This window comes from Entelurus aequoreus, linkage group LG01 (assembly GCF_033978785.1).
Source record: "Entelurus aequoreus isolate RoL-2023_Sb linkage group LG01, RoL_Eaeq_v1.1, whole genome shotgun sequence".
Taxonomy (NCBI): domain Eukaryota; kingdom Metazoa; phylum Chordata; class Actinopteri; order Syngnathiformes; family Syngnathidae; genus Entelurus; species Entelurus aequoreus.
In genome coordinates this window covers 17,643,342-17,665,841 of record NC_084731.1, presented here as the reverse complement: position 1 = coordinate 17,665,841, position 22,500 = coordinate 17,643,342, and the positions used below count along the sequence as shown (strand labels likewise).

At 36.4% G+C, this 22,500-nt stretch overlaps 2 protein-coding genes and 1 non-coding gene across 4 annotated transcripts in view; all 3 read left to right on the top strand.

Moving 5' to 3' along the window:
- The window catches only part of LOC133656832 (cytochrome b-c1 complex subunit 1, mitochondrial), a 23,002-nt gene extending 16,535 nt beyond the window's left edge, over positions 1 to 6,467 (top strand). The window contains exons 8-13 of the mRNA XM_062057719.1: positions 3,216 to 3,359; positions 5,411 to 5,571; positions 5,642 to 5,727; positions 5,802 to 5,890; positions 5,958 to 6,033; positions 6,116 to 6,467. Of these exons, the coding sequence (XP_061913703.1) occupies positions 3,216 to 3,359; positions 5,411 to 5,571; positions 5,642 to 5,727; positions 5,802 to 5,890; positions 5,958 to 6,033; positions 6,116 to 6,180 (621 nt within the window). The 3' untranslated portion in view covers positions 6,181 to 6,467. The remainder of the gene's footprint in view (positions 1 to 3,215; positions 3,360 to 5,410; positions 5,572 to 5,641; positions 5,728 to 5,801; positions 5,891 to 5,957; positions 6,034 to 6,115) is intronic.
- On the top strand, positions 3,423 to 3,544 carry LOC133661119 (small nucleolar RNA SNORA26). The gene has a single exon (XR_009827904.1). It is a non-coding gene; the product is annotated as a small nucleolar RNA SNORA26 (small nucleolar RNA).
- A 6,532-nt stretch (positions 6,468 to 12,999) lies between the features above and the next one.
- LOC133656660 (urocortin-3-like) overlaps positions 13,000 to 22,500 on the top strand; it is a 10,055-nt gene continuing 554 nt past the window's right edge. The window contains exons 1-2 of one of the 2 annotated variants that reach the window (XM_062057621.1): positions 13,000 to 13,602; positions 22,236 to 22,500. The exon at positions 22,236 to 22,500 is cut by the window's right edge and continues 554 nt beyond it. In XM_062057621.1, the coding sequence (XP_061913605.1) occupies positions 22,246 to 22,500 (255 nt within the window). In that variant the 5' untranslated portion in view covers positions 13,000 to 13,602; positions 22,236 to 22,245. Of the gene's footprint in view, positions 13,603 to 17,258; positions 17,396 to 22,235 lie in introns of those variants that run through there. The other variant, XM_062057561.1, reaches the window with a different exon arrangement.

Genomic DNA, 22,500 nt, shown 5'->3' with positions numbered 1-22,500 from the left:
TTTTTGTGCAAATGCAGGCAGTTCAGTCCTGCATGGTAAAATCATGTTCATTATAAACTGGGCTTTTCTTCTTATCTCTGTAAGAGTTGATTCTTTTGGGTGTTTCCCCTTGTCCTCCATTCAGCTTCTTCCCTTTCTGCTTGCGGAAGAGGAGTTAATGCAGCCGTCTCTTATTATGCTGTCATCATGTCTTCAGCCTGAAGGCTCGCCGTTTCTGTATGTGGGTCTCTTGCTCTGCCATAATCTGCCAGATAGTTTGTGGCAGCATACTCTGCAGAAACATCTTGCCGTTTTAACTGAAGTTGCAGTGGATCCAGCAGAACTTGATGTGCATTTTGAGCCTGAAAATGAAACACTTAAGACAGCGGAAGCAAAGAAAGACAGCATTGGGTCAAACCCTTTCTTCACTTGTGCCTTGAATTTCTAACCGTACAACAATCTTGTTGGGTCCGTGTACGTCGCGGCCATCCCTTTTTTGTTTAAAATACAATGATAGATTTAACAAACAATTTTCCCCCTTTTTACTTTGATAATAAAAAGAAAATAGAACGTTGTTTGTTATCCGTAATCCGATTTTGGATTTGTTTGAAAATTGAAATTAAAACGAGTGAAAAAACGTTCTCTATTCCCAGTTCAATGTCTGGATATATGGGGAGATTGCACATGCTCAGTGTCTCTTGTCAGTATCCTTGTCTGTGAGTGACGGAACAACAACAGAAGAGCGACGTACACTGACCCATAGACTTGCACAGACCCGTTTGCCTGCTTGATAGAGAATTAATCAAATGTGTCGCTTTCCATGCCTCTGGACATTAAGAAATAGAAGGGAAGTCTTGACCACGACAAACTTGTTTAACACCGTTCGTCGTCTTCTTCATATAACCCTTTAAAATCAAACATTTTATTTGCAAAATGTTCTTTCGACTATGCTACAGTAAACCTGAAAAGTTTAAGTTTGCCACAAAAACTTTACCCTTAAGTGTGTGTTTATTTGAATGTAAATTGGATTATCTTCTGAACTTGTTTTTGGTCAAAATAAAATAGTTTCAGTTTTACCTTTTGATTTGCCTTATAATTTCAAAGAATGAAATGTTAGCCTTAATTTATTGAAATGGTCTTAATAGAGGAAGACCACTCTGCTATTAGATACAGTTCCTTTACTGCCTTTCAGAAATATTATTTTGAGAACACAACTTAAATGTGTGACCTATGGATTCTTCTTGGAAAAACTGATGAACTCATGTTCTTATAACACTTAAACACATCTTGTCTTGTTTCTTTTCCTTGGCGAGCTGCCAGGATCCCCCGCATCAGACACGTGAAGGCGAGGCAGGTCCAGACATGTTATGCAATCAGAGTTCAGCTCTCACATTGATCGGACATGTCACTTATGGCTTTACTTGCTTTTACTCCACCGCCACCACAATCCCCAAGCCACGGTTCAACTATTTAGAGTAAAACATTCCTAATAAAGGATAAATGAATTAAATATCAAAAGTATATACTATTGGATGTAACGGTATCAATATCTCTCGGTACGGGATCACGGTATTAAGGCCACGGTACGATATTATTGCAGTATACCGTAATTTTCTGACCATAGGGCGCACCGGATTACAAGGCGCACTGCCAATGAGCGGGTCTATTTTCATACAAAAGGCGCACCGGATTATAAAGCGCATTAAAGGGGTCATATTATGATTTTTTTCTAAATGTAAAACACTTATCTTGTGGTCTACATAACATGTAATGGTGGTTCTTTGGTCAAAATGTTGCATAGATTGTTTTACAGATCATCTTCAAGTCACTTTCTGAGCATCTCTTCAGGATGCGCCGTTTTGTGGGCGGTGTTATTTACGTGGCTCACCTTCGACAGCGTCTTCTCCCTGTCATCTTTGTTGTAGCGGTGTAGCTTGCAAGGACGGGAGTGGAAGAAGTGTCAAAAGATGGGGCTAACTGTTTTAATGACATTCAGACTTCACTTCAATCAATAACGGGGCAGCATCTTCTCATCAATGGCTCAATAATGCAACATCAACCCGAAATGTGTCCCGTGAAAAAACGTCCGACCGGAACCCTCTAATAACTAAAGTTCCTTGGGTGAATAATGTAAACTCACTACAGTTTTTAGCACTTTGATAGGTAGTTTATTGACAGATATAAGTAAGAACTTTACGCTACTTTTTATTAGAAATGAAAACAGCGGAAGATGAATGTCCCATAAGAAGGTAGAGGAAAAGAAGAAGCTTATGACTACGATGTCGGCACGGACTACAATGGCGGACTCGCGCACATTTTCAGGACTTATGCAGATCCCAAATACACATCAGCAGGTACCAGAAGGTACGAAAAGTTGGTTTTGCATAATATTGCGAAACAAAACGCCATGTAATATGTCTAATAGTTGCCGTTTTGCGGTCTTTTTACACGCACCATGATAATACTTGTATGTTTAATGCGCAGACAATCCTTAAAGCGGTGCGGCTTCATAGCTTACCGAAGTCGTACTAAAAACATTTTGACAGATTTTCGCTCGCCGTGTGTAATGTTCTATCTTCTCAATAGAACATTTCAAGTTTTGGTGTTGTTTACTTGCGTCATATTGCAGTCTACACGTATCCTTTATGTACGACTGCCATCTACTGGTCACCCTTATCATTACACCATGTACCAAATAAAATTGCTTCGAGGCCAGTAAGCACAACTAAAATGATGTCGTACATTAGGCGCATCGGGTTATAAGGTGCACTGTCGATTTTTCAGAAAATGAAAGGATTTTAAGTGCGCCTTACAGTCCGAAAAATACGGTATGTCCTAAAAAAAAAAAAACTTATAAATGCCAAAGTGTGTAAAATGAAGTAGCAGGAATGTTTGTGATAAACCGTAATTGAATGTAATTCTCAAATGCTCTAATTATATTTATTACTACAAACATGTATTTTTAAGTGCAAAGAATTATGCAGGAACATCCACTTTTTCAAGCAACTATTAAAAAGAACATTTTGAAACCGCAATACCATAGTATTAGTCGGGGTGTAAATAAGAAAAAGATTTTCAGATTAATCGCGATTTTTAATCGACTCAGATTTCCTCACCCTATTCTTGTGCTTGACTTGTTGTCAGTCACACACTTTAAAATCAGTGGTAAAACTGCACTAAAATATTTTTGAGTCTGGATGTGTCATATAACGTTATGTTCATGTGCTTCTCTTCAGATCCGCATGCGTGATGATGCTCTTCCTCTGGCACACATCGCTATCGCTGTGGAGGGGGCCAGTGCTGCCAGCGCTGACATTGTGCCTCTCATGGTGGCTAATGCCATCATTGGGAGCTACGATCTTACCTACGGCGGTGGAAAGGTTTGGCAACTTTCTTGTGATCTTATTCTTCAAAACACAAAACGGCATTTTCCCCTTTAAGCTTTGCCCACTTGAGACTGTCTGTGTTTTGAGTGGCCATTATGGAAGGGTAAAGCAATGTTCTCTCTAAAGACCTGGGTCAGGGGTTTAACCCCCTGCCTCTGGACTTGTTGGGAGAAACATCTGCAATACTAGCAGAAGTTAAAAATGTTCTTCTAAAAAAAACCACAAAATTAATGACAATAAAACCCAAGTTGTGCTTTAATGGTAATACAGTTTTGGAGGGAATTGCACTATGTAGTGATGTAGCCATTATGGAAGATTCCATTGTAATTGTGCAACCTACAGCAGTTGCGATAGGTTTTATATAAAATATGAAAGCAGTGTATGCGTCTGTGTGTGCCTTTAAAAGACGATGTGTTCAGTGTATAAACTTCAGCCTTTTTAAAGGCCTACTGAAACCCACTACTACCGACCACGCAGTCTGATAGTTTATATATCAATGATGAAATCTTAACATTGCAACACATGCCAATACGGCCGGGTTAACTTATAAAGTGCAATTTTAAATTTCCCGGGGAACTTCCGGTTCAAAACGCCTTTGGAGGATGACGTATGCGCGTGACGTCGCAAGGTCCACGGAAGTGTTTGGACACAATACACAGAGCTCTGTTTTCTTCGACAAAATTCCACAGTATTCTGGACATCTGTGTTGGTGAATCTTTTGCAATTTGTTTAATGAACAATGGAGGCTGCAAAGAAGAACGTTGTAGGTGGGATCGGTGTATTAGCGGCTGGCTGTAGCAACACAACAAGGAGGACTTTTGGATAGCAGACGCTAGCGCCGGCACCTCACCTTGACTTCCTACGTCTCCGGTCCGCCGACCGCATCGTCGATCGCTGGAACGCAGGTGAGCACGGGTGTTGATAAGCAGATGAGGGCTGGCTGGCGTAGGTGGAGCGTTAATGTTTTTATCATAGCTCTGACGAGGTCCCGTTGCTAAGTTAGCGTCGTTAGCAACAGCATTGCCAGGCTTCGACAGGCGGCACAGCATTAACCGTGTATTTACATGTCCAGTGTTTGGTTCGGTGTCTCCTGATTGTAGTATTGTTGATCTTCTGTCTATCCTTCCAGTCAGGGATTTATTTTTTTGTTTCTATCTGCATTTGAGACAGATGCTATCACGTTAGCTCATGCTAAAGAGCTTCGTCTATGTATTGTCGTGGAGATAAAAGTCACTGTGAATGTACATTTCGCCTTCTCGACTCTCATTTTCAAGAGGATATAGTATCCGAGGTGGTTTAAAATACAAATCCGTGATCCACAATAGAAAAAGGAGAGAGTGTGGATTCCAATGAGCCAGCTTGTACCTAAGTTACGGTCAGAGCGAAAAAAGATATCTCTTGAACTGCATTCTAGCCCGTCACTCTAACGTCCTCATCCACGAATCTTTCATCCTCGCTCAAATTAATGGGGTAATCGTCGCTTTCTCGCTCCGAATATCTCTCGCTCCATTGTAAACAACGGGGAATTGTGAGCAGCACTACCGCTTGTGACGTCACGCTACTTCCGGTAGGGGCAAGGTTTTTTTTTATCAGCGAGCAAAAGTTGCGAACTTTATTGTCGATTTTCTCTACTAAATCCTTTCAGCAAAAATATGGCAATATCGCGAAATGATCAAGTATGACACATAGAATGGATCTGCTATTCCCGTTTAAATAAAAAAAAAATCATTTCAGTAGGCCTTTAAAGCTTTTTATTGATGTGCCTTAGTCGGTTCTTTACTGTACACCCGATGAAGGAATTGTATAGTCTTCTTTAAACTCTTAATTATCTTATATCAAAATCATACAGTTTTGGTTTTGTCTCTTGGAACAGTCTATTGCTAGGAAATCATTCCTAAAAAATTTTTTTTTTTCCTACATGTGGGGGAAGGATTTTAAATGACACACAAGAGCATTTTTATTGAATTTGTGGTTGTCAATGCTCCTGATTTTGTGCGGACTCATTTCTGTATGTCTGAGTATGTCCGCTCCTTGTTGGCGTGCAGCATCTGAGCAGCCGTCTGGCGCGCCTGGCAGCGGAGGAGAACCTGTGTCACAGCTTCCAGGCCTTCCACTCGTCCTACAGCGACACCGGCCTGATGGGAATTTACTTTGTGACCGACAAGCACCACATTGAAGACATGATGCACTGGTCCCAGAACGCCTGGTCAGACCTAATAACAATATGTGTATTTGTTCCTCTGAACTGCCGTAAAAGCTGTTGTGATGTCATGCAGGATGAACCTGTGCACCACGGTCACGGAGAGTGACGTAGCCAGAGGCAAGAACGCCCTGAAGGCCAGCTTGGTAGGACAACTCGATGGTACGGAACACTTCTTTCACACCCTCTCTCTAAAGCAGGCTCCCAAAAGTCAATCACCACACTGTGTCTCTTAGGAACAACGCCAATTTGTGACGACATCGGCAGGCACGTTCTGAACTACGGACGGCGTATTCCTCTCGCCGAGTGGGACGCTCGGATTGACGTGAGTACCCTCGTGAACTCGGCCAACAATTTTAGTCGTGCCTGACGACGTCGTGCTGTCTTTTCAGGCTGTGACCCCCAGGGTGGTTCGTGACGTTTGCTCCAAATATATCTACGACAAGTGTCCCGCTGTGGCTGGTGTCGGTGAGTTGGAGTCTTCATTCCCGTCTTTCAGCCTTTTCTTTTTTTCCCCCCTTCTAATCGCATCCCTGCCTCTCTTCGTTAGGCCCCATTGAACAGCTCCCCGACTACAACAGAATGCGCAGTGCCATGTACTGGCTCAGGTTTTAAATGTCATTGTGGCGTTGATTTGTTTTTTCTCGCCTCAACCTCAAGCCAACTTTTCCTTCGACCTCTTATCATGCACTCGGCCAGTGAGGGAACTAGTCTGACTATAATTGGTAACCTCACTCACCTGGTACAGATGTGTGCATGGTGCATTTACTGTACACAGGACTCAGTACATCATAAATAAGTCTGGAGCATCAGTGTATTTATCAATTCTGTAAGGTTTGTTTCTGTCCTATTGTACATAATAGACGATCTCATTCTGATGGAAATAAAACCAAAAAACTTAATACACCGGCTCTTGTTCTTTCGTTTGTGCTATGTATTTGGTTATAGCTGTTCAAAGCTGATACATTTTAAAAACTCATAACATGGAGTACATATTGTCTATTAAAGTTTGTTATAAAATAGGACTGTTAACGCATGTTATTAATAAAAGTAAATAAATTCCTACCATAATTGAACAAGGATTAACCAAACTATTTGATATGACCGCATGGAAACTCAGAAGTCTGTGCAAATTTTTGCACGGTGCAAAGATGAGTTCATTTCAAAACACACTCTGGTGGAACTTTACAGAAAACTGAGGTCATTTGTTGGTATTGCATTGACAAACTTCACTCACGGACTACAAATACAACCATCCATTACTACTTGTCAGGGGTAAAAATAAAAATACAGAGAAACTCCATCATTATTGGTTGGTTTACGAGTCAAAATTTGCTAAGGTTTGGCCCAATCAGAGGCAAGATAGGGTGGGTCATGATGCTTTAAAACCAGGAAGAAAAATCCAAACATTGCCTGCAGCGCTGGCAGACACCACATGAGGCGAGAGTTTTGTTTAAATAATTGTTTCTTCCAGGGTGCATCAATAGGCCTTTTACTAAAAATACTTTTTTTTTTTTAATGAATCGCGAAATAGATTTTTAAGTCTTTTTTATTTTTTTAATCTGTCCTGTCGAGTCGCTTTATTAAATGTTTGGGTAGGATTTTATTAAACAAAACAACAATCATACAATTACAACATGTGTCACTCCATTCCAGTTTCTCTACATGTTCAAAAAGAAATAGGAAGGAGCAGAGCTTATTTAATCCTACCCCTTTTCCTTTCATTCACTTCCTGTTCTCAATTTGTACACAATTTACTCCATAAATAATACAATTCGGGGGGAAAAATACAACAAAAATAGTGAAGTAAGTAGTATTTCATGTAGGGCACCAAGGCAAACATTATTTTATTTTGAAGCTGGGGCTCCAAAGCGCATATACATTTCTCATCACGGTTATTGTGACCAAAATTATCACGGTTATTGTTATCGCGGTAATTTAAAATGTGGTCAAAATTTTCAAAAACAACTTATACCGAAATAATTTAACCAAATTAGATTTTTTTTTTTAAAACACACACATTCAAAATGTATATATGTACCTCAAGTAGAAAGTTGAATGTGCATATGAAAGCAACACAAGCATTATAAACAAAGTAATATGGCAGAAACAAAATAATACTATAAATAAATAAAAATACATGTGAAAAATTCGCAAGATGGCATCTTATGGATATAAGACGTAACTGCACTTTTTGTCCCTATAGATAAAAAATAGTGTGAATATATGAAGTCAAGTCTTATACGTCGGACTGCACGATTATGGACAAAATAATAATTGAGATTATTTTTATCAATATTGAAATCACGATTATTAATCATGACTATTCACTATGTTTGGTAAATGTTGGGGTGTGAATGCGACGCCATCATGTAATTTGTAATATCTAATAAAATTGCTCTACATTCTGGATCTATATATTTAAAGACAAATATTTGTGTTTTTGTTCATTAATAGTATCAGCATGTCAGATTTATTTTATTACATGATGCCTTTATCTCTAGTTTTACATTTTCATAGAGAGAGGTATTTTTTAATGTATTTACATATAGTGTACATGCTGTATCAGGACAGCTCCATTGAGAGTTTGAGTAGAAATATGTCATATAGGAATTAACTAAACACCATAAAACAGGGGTGTCAAACTCAAATACAGAGTGGGCCAAAATTTAAAACTGAACAAAGCCGCGGGCCAAGGTTGAACAAATTAACCTTTTAATAGGGACCCAAACAAGTTTTGCATTGAATATTGAACAAGCAAGGCTTATATAACTTTATAGTGACATGCAAAATCCAGTTTCAAATAATAATAATAATAATTAAAAAATATCAATGGCATATCAAATACAATTTAAATAAAAATTGAATGCCTCTTTTCTATTTGCAGCCTTCTGAGGTAAATATCAACATTAACTTTTTCCTTAGGCTAATACATTTGAAAATAAAATAACAATGAATAAACCAACCATTCTGGACTTTAAACTGCTCAGTTTGCAACACACTGATCTAATCTGATGTGCCCAAGCCAGATACCTGCCATCTTTTCTTGGATGCTAGTTCATTAATGTCGAGGCTCAGGCTTTGAGCTGAGGCAACCTTCATTATCAAACGAAGGTGTTCATCAGTCATTATATCTCGTAATCCACCCGGACCACAGTCTTGGGGGCGTGCCTTAAAGGCCTTTAACGTTCTCTACGGGTTGTAGTCACGTCCGCTGTTCATCCATTCTAACAACGTGCCGGCCCAATCACAAGATATCTGCGGCTTCTGTAAGCACACACACGTGAATGCAATGCATACTTGATCAATAGCGATACAGGTTACACTGATGGTGCCCATATAAATAACTTTAACACTGTTAGAAATATGCGCCACACTGTGAACCCACACCAAACAAGAATGACAAACACATTTCGGGAGAACATCCGCACCGTAACACAACAGAACAAATACCCAGAACCCTTTGCAGCACTATCTCTTCCGGGCTGCAATATACACCCCAGTTAGGGCTGCATGGGATTCTGTGAATGCGGTGTTACAGCGGCACCACCGCTGTATATAATCGGCAGGCCAGCTCTAGTGTTAACTTGATATCGCCTCAAGGGCCAAGTGAAATTACACGGCGGGCCAAATTTGGCCTGCGGGCCAGAGTTTGATACTAATGCCATAAAACCTTAACAAAATGCTGTGTCACATGAATGGTTATTAAAGTACCGGTAATTACTTTGTGGAATGAAAAAAAACAAGTAACGTAAAAAAACAAAACATGGTGTTTACTTTTTGATATCAATATAAAACACAAAGCAGTTTGGCTAATGAAGATACAATCAAATAAACAAGCTTTGTTATTCAACAACAACCATGTACTTCAGTGCAACAGTTTGGCCAACAAAAATAAAGAGTGACACCTCTCACTTCTAATACACAATCTTTGTGCCTCCCGGACAACTCAGCCAGCGTTCAATTCGATGAGATGACAAAACATTTGAGCTCGTATTGATGTTATTGGAACACTATCAAAGTTAGCAGTTAAATAAAGGACGAGTGAACATTCCAGTAAACAAACTACAAACTTTATAAACATGTTGTAACAACGTTCCCGACACACCGCCTGCTGCATGCTTAACTCTCAGTCGGAAGGACGCCAGCTGCACGTTCAAAATGAAACTGTAACATCAAATATTATTTTCCTCCTTGCGCTCTTAATCGCACACCGAGACGCCACAGAAGTAGAAGCGTTTGGTTGATATCAGCACTTCAGTCATCAACAATTGGATCATCTGAGAAATGGACATTGAAACAGTGTAGGTCTGACTTGGTAGGATATGTACAGCGAGCGGTGAACATAGTGAGCTGAGAAAGCATAAGAACAAGTATATACATTTGATTATTTACAGTCCGGGGAGGTGGGATGTGGTGGGGGGAGGGGGTTAGTTTAGGGTTGTAATTGCCTGGAGGTGTTCTTTTAGTGCGGTTTTGAAGGAGGATAGAGATGCCCTTTCTTTTACACCTGTTGGGAGTGCATTCCACATTGATGTGGCATAGAAGGAGAATGACTTAAGACCTTTGTTAGATCGGAATCTGGGTTTAACGTGGTTAGTGGAGCTCCCCCTGGTGTTGTGGTTATGGCGGTCATTTACGTTAAGGAAGTAGTTTGACTTCGGTATCCGGGAGGTGTAGCGGATTTTATAGACTAGGCTCAGTGCAAGTTGTTTCACTCTGTCCTCCACCCTGAGCCAGCCCACTTTGGAGAAGTGGGTAGAAGTGAGGTGTGACCTGGGGTGGAGGTCTAGAAGTAACCTGACTAGCTTGTTCTGGGATGTTTGGAGTCTAGATTTGAGGGTTTTGGAGGTGCTGGGGTACCAGGAGGTGGAAGCGTAATCGAAAAAGGGTTGAATGAGAGTTCCCGCTAGAATCTTCATGGTGCTTTTGTTGACCAGAGAGGAGATTACTACTCCTACTGGGTATTAGTTGTAAGTACACATGTGTCCCTATGTACTTACTACCTCTACTGGGTAGTAGTATGTACACATGTGTTTCTGTGTACTTGCTACTCCTACTGGGTTGCAGAGGAAGTGCCGTATTTTCCGGACCATAGGGCGCACCGGATTATAAGGCGCACTGCCGATGAATGGTCTATTTTTGATTTTTTTTTCATATATAAGGCGCATTAAAGGGGTCTTTTTTTTTTTCTAAATGTAAAAGACTACCTTGTGGTCTACATAACATGTAATGTTGGTTCTTTGGACAAATTATGTTTTACGTGGCTCACCTACGACAGCGTCTTCTCCCCGTCATCTTTGTTGTAGCGGTGTAGCGTGCAAGGACGGGAGTGGAAGAAGTGTCAAAAGATGCAGCTAACTGTTTTAATGACATTCAGACTTCAATAACGGAGCAGCATCTCCTCATCCGCCGGATATGTGTCCCGTGAAAAACCGTCCGACCGGAACTCTAATAACTAAAGTTCCTTGGGTGAATAATGTAAACTCACTACACCGGTATGTTTTAGCGCTTTCATGGTGAGTTTACTGACAGATATAAGTAAGAACTTTACACTACTTTATATTAGAAATGGCGGAGGATGAACGTCCCATAACAAGAAGATAAAGAAAAAGAAGATTATCGACTACGGCGTCGACCCGAATGCGCCCAATTTTTCAGGATTTATGCAGATCCCAAATACAGATCAGCAGGTACCAGAAGGTAAGAAAGGTCTCTTTTGCATAATATTGCGAAACAAAACGCCAGATAATGTCTTACCTTATACACACACCATAATAATACTCCTATGTTGAAGCACAGTACAATCCATCAAGCGGTGCGGCTTCATAGCTTACCAAAGTCCTACTAAAACATCTAGATAGATTTTTGAGCGCCGTGTGTAATGTTCTATATTTTCAACGGCACACATAAAATGTTGGTGTTGTTTACTTGAGTCATATTGCAGTGCACACGTATCTCTTATGTTTGACTGCCATCTACTGGTCACACTTGTCATTACACCGTGTACCAAATAAAATAGCTTCGAGGTTGGAATGTTCAACCAAAATTATTACTTACATTAGGCCCACCGGGTTATAAGGCAGGAATTCCTGATTTATCAAACCCTGTTTTTAACCCTTTTCCCTGTCGACTACTCCTTCCACATTTTTCAACCCACTTCAACCGTTCCACCGTCAAAACATTCCTCTTAATGAGGAGAAAAAAAACCAAAGTGGTTTTTTGAACTGCAAAAATTCCCGGTTTTCCCGAAATTCCAAGAATTCCTTAATACCATTTGTCAATTAAAAATGTTACTACTTCAACATTTCTTGACCGATTTGGAAAATTCCAACACCGACCATTTCAACTCATTCAGACCATTCGTTTTGTTTTAACATTTTCAAAAGGAAAAAAAAAAACAAAGTTGTAAACATTTTGTGTATACTGGTGTTTAATGGCATTTAAACTATTTTTTCAAGTTCCAAAAAATTCCAGGAATTCCCGTTTTTTCAAACCCTTTTTTTAACCCTTTTTTCTATCGACTACTCCTTCCACATTTTTCAACCCACTTCAACCGTTCCACCGTCAAAACATTCCTCTTAATGTGGAAAAAAAATGATACTGTATACTGGTGTTTATTGTAAACAATGTAGTGTATACTGGTGTCTAATGTAAACAATGTGGTGTATACTGGTGTTTAATGTAAACAATGTAGTGTATACTGGTGTTTAATGTAAACAATGTGGTGTATACTGGTGTTTAATGTAAACAATGTGGTGTATACTGGTGTTTAATGTAAACAATGTGGTGTATACTGGTGTTTAATGTAAACAATGTGGTGTATACTGGTGTTTAATGTAAACAATGTGGTGTATACTGGTGTTTAATGTAAACAATGTGGTGTATACTGGTGTTTAATGTAAACAATGTAGTGTATACTGGTGTCTAATGTAAACAATGTGGTGTATACTGGTGTTTAATGTAAACAATGTGGTGTATACTGGTGTTTAATGTAAACAATGTGGTGTATACTGGTGTTTAATGTAAACAATGTAGTGTATACTGGTGTTTAATGTAAACAATGTGGTGTATACTGGTGTTTAATGTAAACAATGTGGTGTATACTGGTGTTTATTGTAAACAATGTAGTTCATACTGGTGTTTAATGGCATTCAAACTATTATTTTTTCAAGTTCCAAAAAATTCCAGGAATTCCTGATTTATCAAACCCTGTTTTTAGCCCTTTTTGCTGTCGACTACTTCCACATTTTTCAACCGTTCCACCGTCAAAACATTCCTCTTAATGAGGAGAAATAAAACCAAAGTGGGTTTTTGAACTGCAAAAATTCCCGGTTTTCCCGAAATTCCAAGAATTCCTTAATACCATTTCTCAATTAAAAATGTTACTACTTCAACATTTCTCAACGGATTTGGAAAATTCCAACACCGACCATTTCAACTCATTCAGACCATTCAAGATTTTTACCATTTTCAAAAATAATTAACGCTTTTCCCGAAATTCCCCAATTTTTGGGAAATTCCCGTTGAAATCCATGGGACATTCTTCAAAGTTCCACAACTCCCCCATTTTTCATCCGATTCAAACTGTTCCAACTTCAACATATTCACCCTGTTTCAACCATTCTAAAAAGAATTCCAGGATTTCAGTTCAACGTCAGCATTGGAGCATTCCCACGCAATTCCTTCATCTAGGTACCTGATATATTTATTTTTTTACATGATTTTTACTATTAACACCTATTAATAAAAGTACTGATGTGACATCACAGGAAGTGTGCTGCGTGGATGACAGACCCAAATCTGCTCGCCTGGACTCACGTGTGACATCATCATGTTCCTGTGGAGTCACGCCGCATCAGACGGCCATGCGACTGGTACGCACGGACGTGGAGAAGATGGCTGAGGTCCGTGCGGCCCCGTGTTTGCTTTATCCGCAGTGACTCCTCTCGCTTCGGGAGCCCCGGGGGCCCGGCCAGCGTGTAGCGTCTCTCATTAGTCTGATGAGGATCGGTCCGGTGACGGACTGCACTGGAGGTGAGTAAGAGACCAAGGTACGATCTTCCTTCTTTTGTCCGACGCACTTTCTGTACGTCTTTTGTACTCGTTAGGCCGACTCAAAATGACGTCTTTTAATATTTAAGATAACAATCAATTAAATGTACACAAAAAACAAACACGTGCCTTTTGAAAGTGGCGACACGCTTGGGCGGCTGCTGCTTATCGGCCTAATGAAGCCTGTGAAACATCTGCCCAGTATTTGGGATTGTTCTTCCAAGTAGAACTGCCTCTTTTAGACTTTGTGACGCTGGCGGCTTCTGGAGAGACCTGACAGGTTCCTAGGACACGTCCTGTTGATTAAACATGTGCTTCAGTGAAAAGGCCCGCCAAAAATCGCGAAACTCTCGCTTCCGACACGCTTGAAGGGACCGCCTTTAACGAGGTCATGTTTGTAGGCCTCCACGGTTTTATGACGGCTGGGTCATGATCGGGGTGTTGCGCTTTAAAGCGGTTTCTTTCAATGTAGTGTATACTGGTGTTTAATGTAAACTGTGTGGTGCATACTGGTGTTTATTGTAAACAATGTGTTGTTTATTGTAAACAATGTAGTGTATACTGGTGTTTAATGTAAACTGTGTGGTGTATACTGGTGTTTATTGTAAACAATGTGTTGTTTATTGTAAACAATGTAGTGTATACTGGTGTTTAATGTAAACTGTGTGGTGTATACTGGTGTTTAATGTAAACTGTGTGGTGTATACTGGTGTTTAATGTAAACTGTGTGGTGTATACTGGTGTTTATTGTAAACAATGTAGTGTATACTGGTGTTTAATGTAAACTGTGTGGTGTATACTGGTGTTTAATGTAAACTGTGTGGTGTATACTGGTGTTTAATGTAAACAATGTAGTGTATACTGGTGTTTAATGTAAACTGTGTGGTGTATACTGGTGTTTAATGTAAACTGTGTGGTGTATACTGGTGTTTAATGTAAACTGTGTGGTGTATACTGGTGTTTATTGTAAACAATGTAGTGTATACTGGTGTTTAATGTAAACAATGTAGTGTATACTGGTGTTTAATGTAAACTGTGTGGTGTATACTGGTGTTTAATGTAAACTGTGTGGTGTATACTGGTGTTTAATGTAAACTGTGTGGTGTATACTGGTGTTTAATGTAAACTGTGTGGTGTATACTGGTGTTTAATGTAAACTGTGTGGTGTATACTGGTGTTTAATGTAAACTGTGGTGTATACTGGTGTTTATTGTAAACAATGTAGTGTATACTGGTGTTTAATGTAAACTGTGTGGTGTATACTGGTGTTTAATGTAAACTGTGGTGTATACTGGTGTTTATTGTAAACAATGTAGTGTATACTGGTGTTTAATGTAAACTGTGTGGTGTATACTGGTGTTTAATGCAAACTGTGTGGTGCATACTGGTGTTTATTGTAAACAATGTGTTGTTTATTGTAAACAATGTAGTGTATACTGGTGTTTAATGTAAACTGTGTGGTGTATACTGGTGTTTAATGTAAACTGTGTGGTGTATACTGGTGTTTAATGTAAACAATGTAGTGTATACTGGTGTTTAATGTAAACTGTGTGGTGTATACTGGTGTTTAATGTAAACTGTGTGGTGTATACTGGTGTTTAATGTAAACAATGGAGTGTATACTGGTGTTTATTGTAAACAATGTAGTGTATACTGGTGTTTAATGTAAACAATGTAGTGTATACTGGTGTTTAATGTAAACAGTGTGGTGTATACTGGTGTTTAATGTAAACTGTGTGGTGTATACTGGTGTTTAATGTAAACTGTGTGGTGTATACTGGTGTTTAATGTAAACAATGGAGTGTATACTGGTGTTTAATGTAAACTGTGTGGTGTATACTGGTGTTTAATGTAAACAATGTAGTGTATACTGGAGTTTAATGTAAACAATGTAATGTATACTCGTGTTTAATGTAAACAATGTGGTGTATACTCGTGTTTAATGTAAACAGTGTGGTGTATACTGGTGTTTAATGTAAACAATGTAGTGTATAGCCCTGCGATGAGGTGGCGACTTGTCCAGGGTGTACCCCGCCTTCCGCCCGATTGTAGCTGAGATAGGCTCCAGCGCCCCCCGCAACCCCGAAGGGAATAAGCGGTAGAAAATGGATGGATGGATGTAGTGTATACTGGTGTTTAATGTAAACAGTGTGGTGTATACTGGTGTTTAATGTAAACAGTGTGGTGTATACTGGTGTTTAATGTAAACAGTGTGGTGTATACTGGTGTTTAATGTAAACAATGTCGTGTATACTGGTGTTTAATGTAAACAATGTGGTATATACTGGTGTTTAATGTAAACAATGTGGTGTATACTGGTGTTTATTGTAAACAATGTGGTGTATACTGGTGTTTAATGTAAACAATGTGGTGTATACTGGTGTTTAATGTAAACAATGTAGTGTATACTGGTGTTTAATGTAAACAGTGTGGTGTATACTGGTGTTTAATGTAAACAATGTAGTGTATACTGGTGTTTAATGTAAACAATGTAGTGTATACTGGTGTTTAATGTAAACAGTGTGGTGTATACTGTTGTTTAATGTAAAAAGTGTGGTGTATACTGGTGTTTAATGTAAACAGTGTGGTGTATACTGGTGTTTAATGTAAACAATGTGGTGTATACTGGTGTTTAACGTAAACAATGTAGTGTATACTGGTGTTTATTGTAAACAATGTGGTGTATACTGGTGTTTATTGTAAACAATGTGGTGTATACTGGTGTTTAATGTAAACAATGTGGTGTATACTGGTGTTTAATGTAAACAATGTAGTGTATACTGGTGTTTAATGTAAACAATGTAGTGTATACTGGTGTTTAATGTAAACAATGTGGTGTATACTGGTGTTTAATGTAAACAATGTAGTGTATACTGGTGTTTAATGTAAACAGTGTGGTGTATACTGGTGTTTAATGTAAACAATGTGGTGTATACTGGTATTTATTGTAAACTGTGTGGTGAGAGCTCGGGGCCATTCTCTGTGCGTTATTAGGCTATAACACGAGTGCCAGCTCTTTGATAAATAAGGTGAGAAACACAAATGAATGCAAAAACAAGTGGCGTTCGGGGGGCCCCGGGCCACTCATCACCATCAAGACTCTTCAATAATGACAAAAGTTTATGTTAAATGTTAATATTTGCTTTTAATTTTGTAATGCATTGTTTTCTGCATCCATCCATCCATTTTCTACCGCTTGTCCCTCTAAACAATAGTTATTTCCTCCCCAAAAAGTGTTTGTGGTAACATTTTTGTCCAGAACGGAATAATTAAAGTTACATTGATTTGATTTTCTGTAAGGGAATACTGATAAAAGCCGAGTATCTATAGTGTGTAAAAATCTAGCAAGTGGATGGATGTTCTCCACGAGGTTTTAGTCCTGAGCGGCGACGGGTCAAGAGGTTGCCTTTCTTTTCTCCATTCTTCATGTTTTTACTGGGCCTCACTTAGTTGCAGGTCATGCGCACCAATCAATGATGCGGGTCTTATCAATGTGGGATGAAAAGGTGTGAGCAGAGATCACATCTCTCACTTTTGCCGTCAGAGGATATTGCTCCGTTTGAATAGCTGCACTGTGATGGCTATTTTTAGAGCAGGATAGTGGGGAGGGAATGAGATTAAAAGAAGGGAGGAGGAGAGGAAGAGGACACACACGGAGGGGACGGTCAAGCAGTGAAGAGCAGGTCATCACTTCAAGACTTTTGCTTCCCCAAATTGACCAAAGAAAGCAAAGATAGTTCCCAGCACTTTTGTCACGTGACCAACAATCCACTGAGTGAGTATTTGTTGTCATGTACTGTCACAATGTTGTCTTGTTTACTTTTCATCTTTGGATCTTTTCATCTCATGCTTTGTAACACTAAACTTTATCTGATTATATTAAACTTGACTTTATCTTACAATGTTTTCACTTGGCTATGTTAAAAAGTTTTAAACTTGACTATGTTCAAATATTATTAACTTGACTATGTTACAATATTTAAACTTGGATATCTTACAATATTTTCAAACGTGACTGTATAACAATGTTTTAAACATGACTACTTTACAATATTTTAGACTCGACTGTTACAATATTGTCAACTTGAAGTTCTTACAATGTTTTAAACTTGACTACTTTACAATATTTTTAACTTGACTGTTACAATGTTGTCAACTTGAAGTTCTTACAATGTTTTAAACATGACTGTTAAAATATTTTAAACTTCAATTTCTTACGGTATTTTCAAACGTGACTTTCTAGCAATATTTTAAACTTGACTTTATCTTACAATATTTTAACTTTGACTATCTTACAATATTTTAAGCTTGACTTTATCTTACAATATTTTAAACTTTACTTTATCTTACAATATTTTAAACTTTACTTTATCTTACAATATTTTAACCATGACTATTTTACAATGTTTTAAACTTGTCTATTTTAAAACTCGACTTTATCTTAAAAAAATAAACATGACTATCTTACAATGTTTTAAACTTGTCTATCTATTTTAAAACTTATCTTACAAAATTTTAAACTTGACTATTTTACAATGTTTTAAATTTGACATTTTTAGAATTTGTTAAACTTGACGGTTATATTTTACACTTGACTTAATCTTACAATGTTTTAAACTTGACTACTTTACAATATTTTAGACTTGACTTACAATATTGTCAACTCGAAGTTCTTACAATGTTTTAAACTTGACTGTTACAATATTTTTAACTTACATTTCTTGCAGTATTTTCAAACGTGACTTTCTAGCAATATTTTAAACTTGACTTTATCTTACAATATTTTAACTTTTACTATCTTACAATATTTTAAACTTGACTAACTTACAATAGTTTAACCATGACTATCTTACAATGTTTTAAACTTGTCTATTTTAAAACTCGACTTTATCTTAAAAAAAAAAAAATCTGACTATCTTACAATGTTTTAAACTTGTCTATCTATTTTAAAACTTATCTTACAAAATGTTAAACTTATGGAGCTCCTAAATGGACATGGGGGATTTTTTTTTTTTTTTTTTTTTTTACATTTAGGGGCTCCGTATAAACTTGACTATTTTACAATGTTTTAAATTTGACATTTTTAGAATTTGTTAAACTTGACTGTTATATTTTACACTTGACTTAATCTTACAATGTTTTAAACTTGACTACTTTACAATATTTTAGACTTGACTGTTACAATATTGTCAACTTGAAGTTCTTACAATGTTTTAAACTTGACTATCTTACAATGTTTTAAACTTGTCTAATTTAAAACTCAATTTTATCTTAAAAAAAATAAACCTGACTATCTTACAATGTTTTAAACTTGTCTATCTATTTTAAAACGTATCTTACAAAATTTTAAACTTGACTATTTTACAATGTTTTAAATTTGACATTTTTAGAATTTGTTAAACTTGACTGTTATATTTTACACTTGACTTAATCTTACAATATGTTAACCTTGACTGTCTTAGTGTTTTAAACTTGACTGTCTTACAATATTTTTAACTTGACTGTCTTACAATATGTTAACCTTGACTGTCTTAGTGTTTTAAACTTGACTGTCTTACAATATGTTATACTTGACTGTCTTAGTGTTTTAAACTTGACTGTCTTACAATATTTTTAACTTGACTGTCTTACAATGTTTTAAACTAGACTACTTTACAAGATTTTAGACTTCACTGTACAATATTGTCAACTTGAGGTTCTTGCAATGTTTTAAACATGACCGTTAAAATATTTTAAACTTCAATTTCTTACAGTATTTTCAAACGTGACTTTCTAGCAATTTTTTAAACTTGACTTTATCTTACAATATTTTAAACTTGACTAACTTACAATATTTTAACCATGACTATCTTACAATGTTTTAAACTTGTCTATCTATTTTAAAACTTATCTTACAACATTTTAAACTTGACTATTTTACAATGTTTTAAATTTGACATTTTTAGAATTTGTTAAACTTGACGGTTATATTTTACACTTGACTCAATCTTACAATGTTTTAAACTTGACTATTTTAAAATATTTTTAACTTGACTGTCTTACAATATGTTGAACTTGACTTTCTTACAATATTTTTAACTTGACTGTTTCAATATTTTTAACTGGACTCTCTTACAATATTTTTAACTTTACTATCTTACAATGTTTTAAACTTAACTACTTTACAATATTTTAGACTTGACTGTTACAATATTGTCAACTTGAAGTTCTTACAATATTTTAAACTTGACTGTTACAATATTTTAAACTTCAATTTCTTACGGTATTTTCAAACATGACTTTCTAGCAATATTTGACTATCTTACAATATTTTAAACTTGACTTTATCTTACAATATTTTAACCATGACTATCTTACAATGTTTTAAACTTGTCTATTTTAAAACTCGACTTTATCTTAAAAAAAAAAAACCTGACTATCTTACAATGTTTCAAACTTGTATCTATTTTAAAACTTATCTTACAAAATTTTAAACTTGACTATTTTACAATGTTTTAAATTTGACATTTTTTGAATTTGTTAAACTTGACTGTTATATTTTACACTTGACTTAATCCTACAATGTTTTAAACTTGACTATCTTAAAGTATTTTTAACTTGACTGTCTTACAATATGTTTAACTTGACTGTCTTACATTGTTTTAAACTTGACTGTCTTACACTATTTTTAAATTGACTGTCTTACAATATGTTGAACTTGACTACTTTACAATGTTTTAAACTTGACTGTCTTACAATATTTTAACCTTAACTATGTTACACTTTGTCAACCTTAACTTTGTTAATCTTAACTGTTACAATATGTTAAACTTGACTGTTACAGTATTTTAACCTTAACTATGTTACACTGTGTTAACCTTAACTTTGTTACATTTTGTTAATCCTAACTATGTTACAATATTTAAAACTTGATTGTTACAATATGTTAACCTTAACTATGTTACAATATGTTAACCTTAACTATGTTACAATATGTTAACCTTGACTATGTTATAGTATGTTAAACTTGACTGTTACAATATGGTAAACTTGACTATGTTACACTTTGTTACCTTAACTATGTTACACGTTGTTAACCTTAACTATGTTAAAATATTTTAATCTTCACTGTTACAATATGTTAACCATAACTATGTTACAATATGTTAAACTTGACTATGTTACAATATGTTAAACTTGACTATGTTACAATATTTTAAACTTAACTATGTTACACTTTGTTAACCTTAACTGCTACAATATGTTAAACTTGACTGTTACAATATTTTAACCTTAACTATGTTACACTTTGTTAACCTTAACTATGTTACAATATTTTATACTTCACTGTTACAATATGTTAACCTTAACTATGTTACAATATGTTAACCTTAACTATGTTACAATATGTTAAACTTGACTATGTTACAATATTTTAAACTTAACTATGTTACACTTTGTTAACCTTAACTGTTACAATATGTTAAACTTGAATGTTACAATATGTTAAACTTGAATGTTACAATATTTTAACCTTAACATTTTACACTTTGTTAACCTTAACTGTTAGAATATATAAACTTGACTGTTACACTATGTTAAACTTGACTATATTACAATATGTTAACCTTAACTATGTTACAATATTTTAAACTTGACTATGTTACAATATGTTAAACTTGACTATATTACAATATGTTAACCTTAACTATGTTACAATATGTTAAACTTGACAATGTTACAATATGTTAACCTTAACTATGTTACAATATGTTAAACTTGACTGTTACAATATGTTAAACTTGACTATGTTACAATATATTAAACTTGACTATGTTACAATATGTTAAACTTAACTATGTTACAATATGTTAAACTTAACTGTTACAATATGTTAAACTTGAATGTTACAATATTTTAACCTTAACATGTTACACTTTGTTAACCTTAACTATGTTACAATATGTTAAACTTGACTATGTTGCAATATGTTAAACTTGACTATATTACAATATGTTAACCTTAACTATGTTACAATATGTTAAACTTGACTATGTTACAATATGTTAAACTTGACTATGTTACAATATGTGAACCTTAACTATGTTACAATATGTTAAACTTGACAATGTTACACTATGTTAACCTTAACTATGTTACAATATGTTAAACTTGACTGTTACAATATGTTAAACTTGACTATGTTACAATATATTAAACTTGACTATGTTACAATATGTTAACCTTAACTATGTTACAATATTTTAAACTTGACTATGTTACAATATGTTAAACTTAACTATGTTACATGTTAAACTTGACTATGTTACAATATGTTAACCTTAACTATGTTGCAATATGTTAAATTTGACTATGTTACAATATGTTAAACTTAACTATGTTACATGTTAAACTTGACTGTTACAATATGTTAACCTTAACTATGTTGCAATATGTTAAATTTGACAATGTTACAATATGTTAAACTTAACTATGTTACAATATTTTAAACTTGACTATGTTACAATATGTTAAACTTGACTATGTTACAATATTTTCAACTTTTGACTCTTCCTGTAGACTCCAAGTGCTTTCCAGCGATTGCGTCACTAACTCTTGCATCATCCCGCCAACAGACTTGGTGCCATGAGAGCGGCGTGGCTTTGTTTCTGCCTGCTCCTGCTGCACGCTCACAAAAGCAGCCCAGCTCTCGCCAGATCTGACGAGGACACCGAAAGAGGCGCGCCGGCCGTCGACGCCATGAAGACCGTCGGGGCGTCGAACTCGGTGCTCGGCTCGGAGCGCCGCTCCGTCCTCCGGCAGGAGCGCGCCCCGCGCCTGTCGGCCCAGGTGCCCAAGAGAGCCCAGCAGGGGTCACGCTTTGCCCTGTCCCTGGACGTG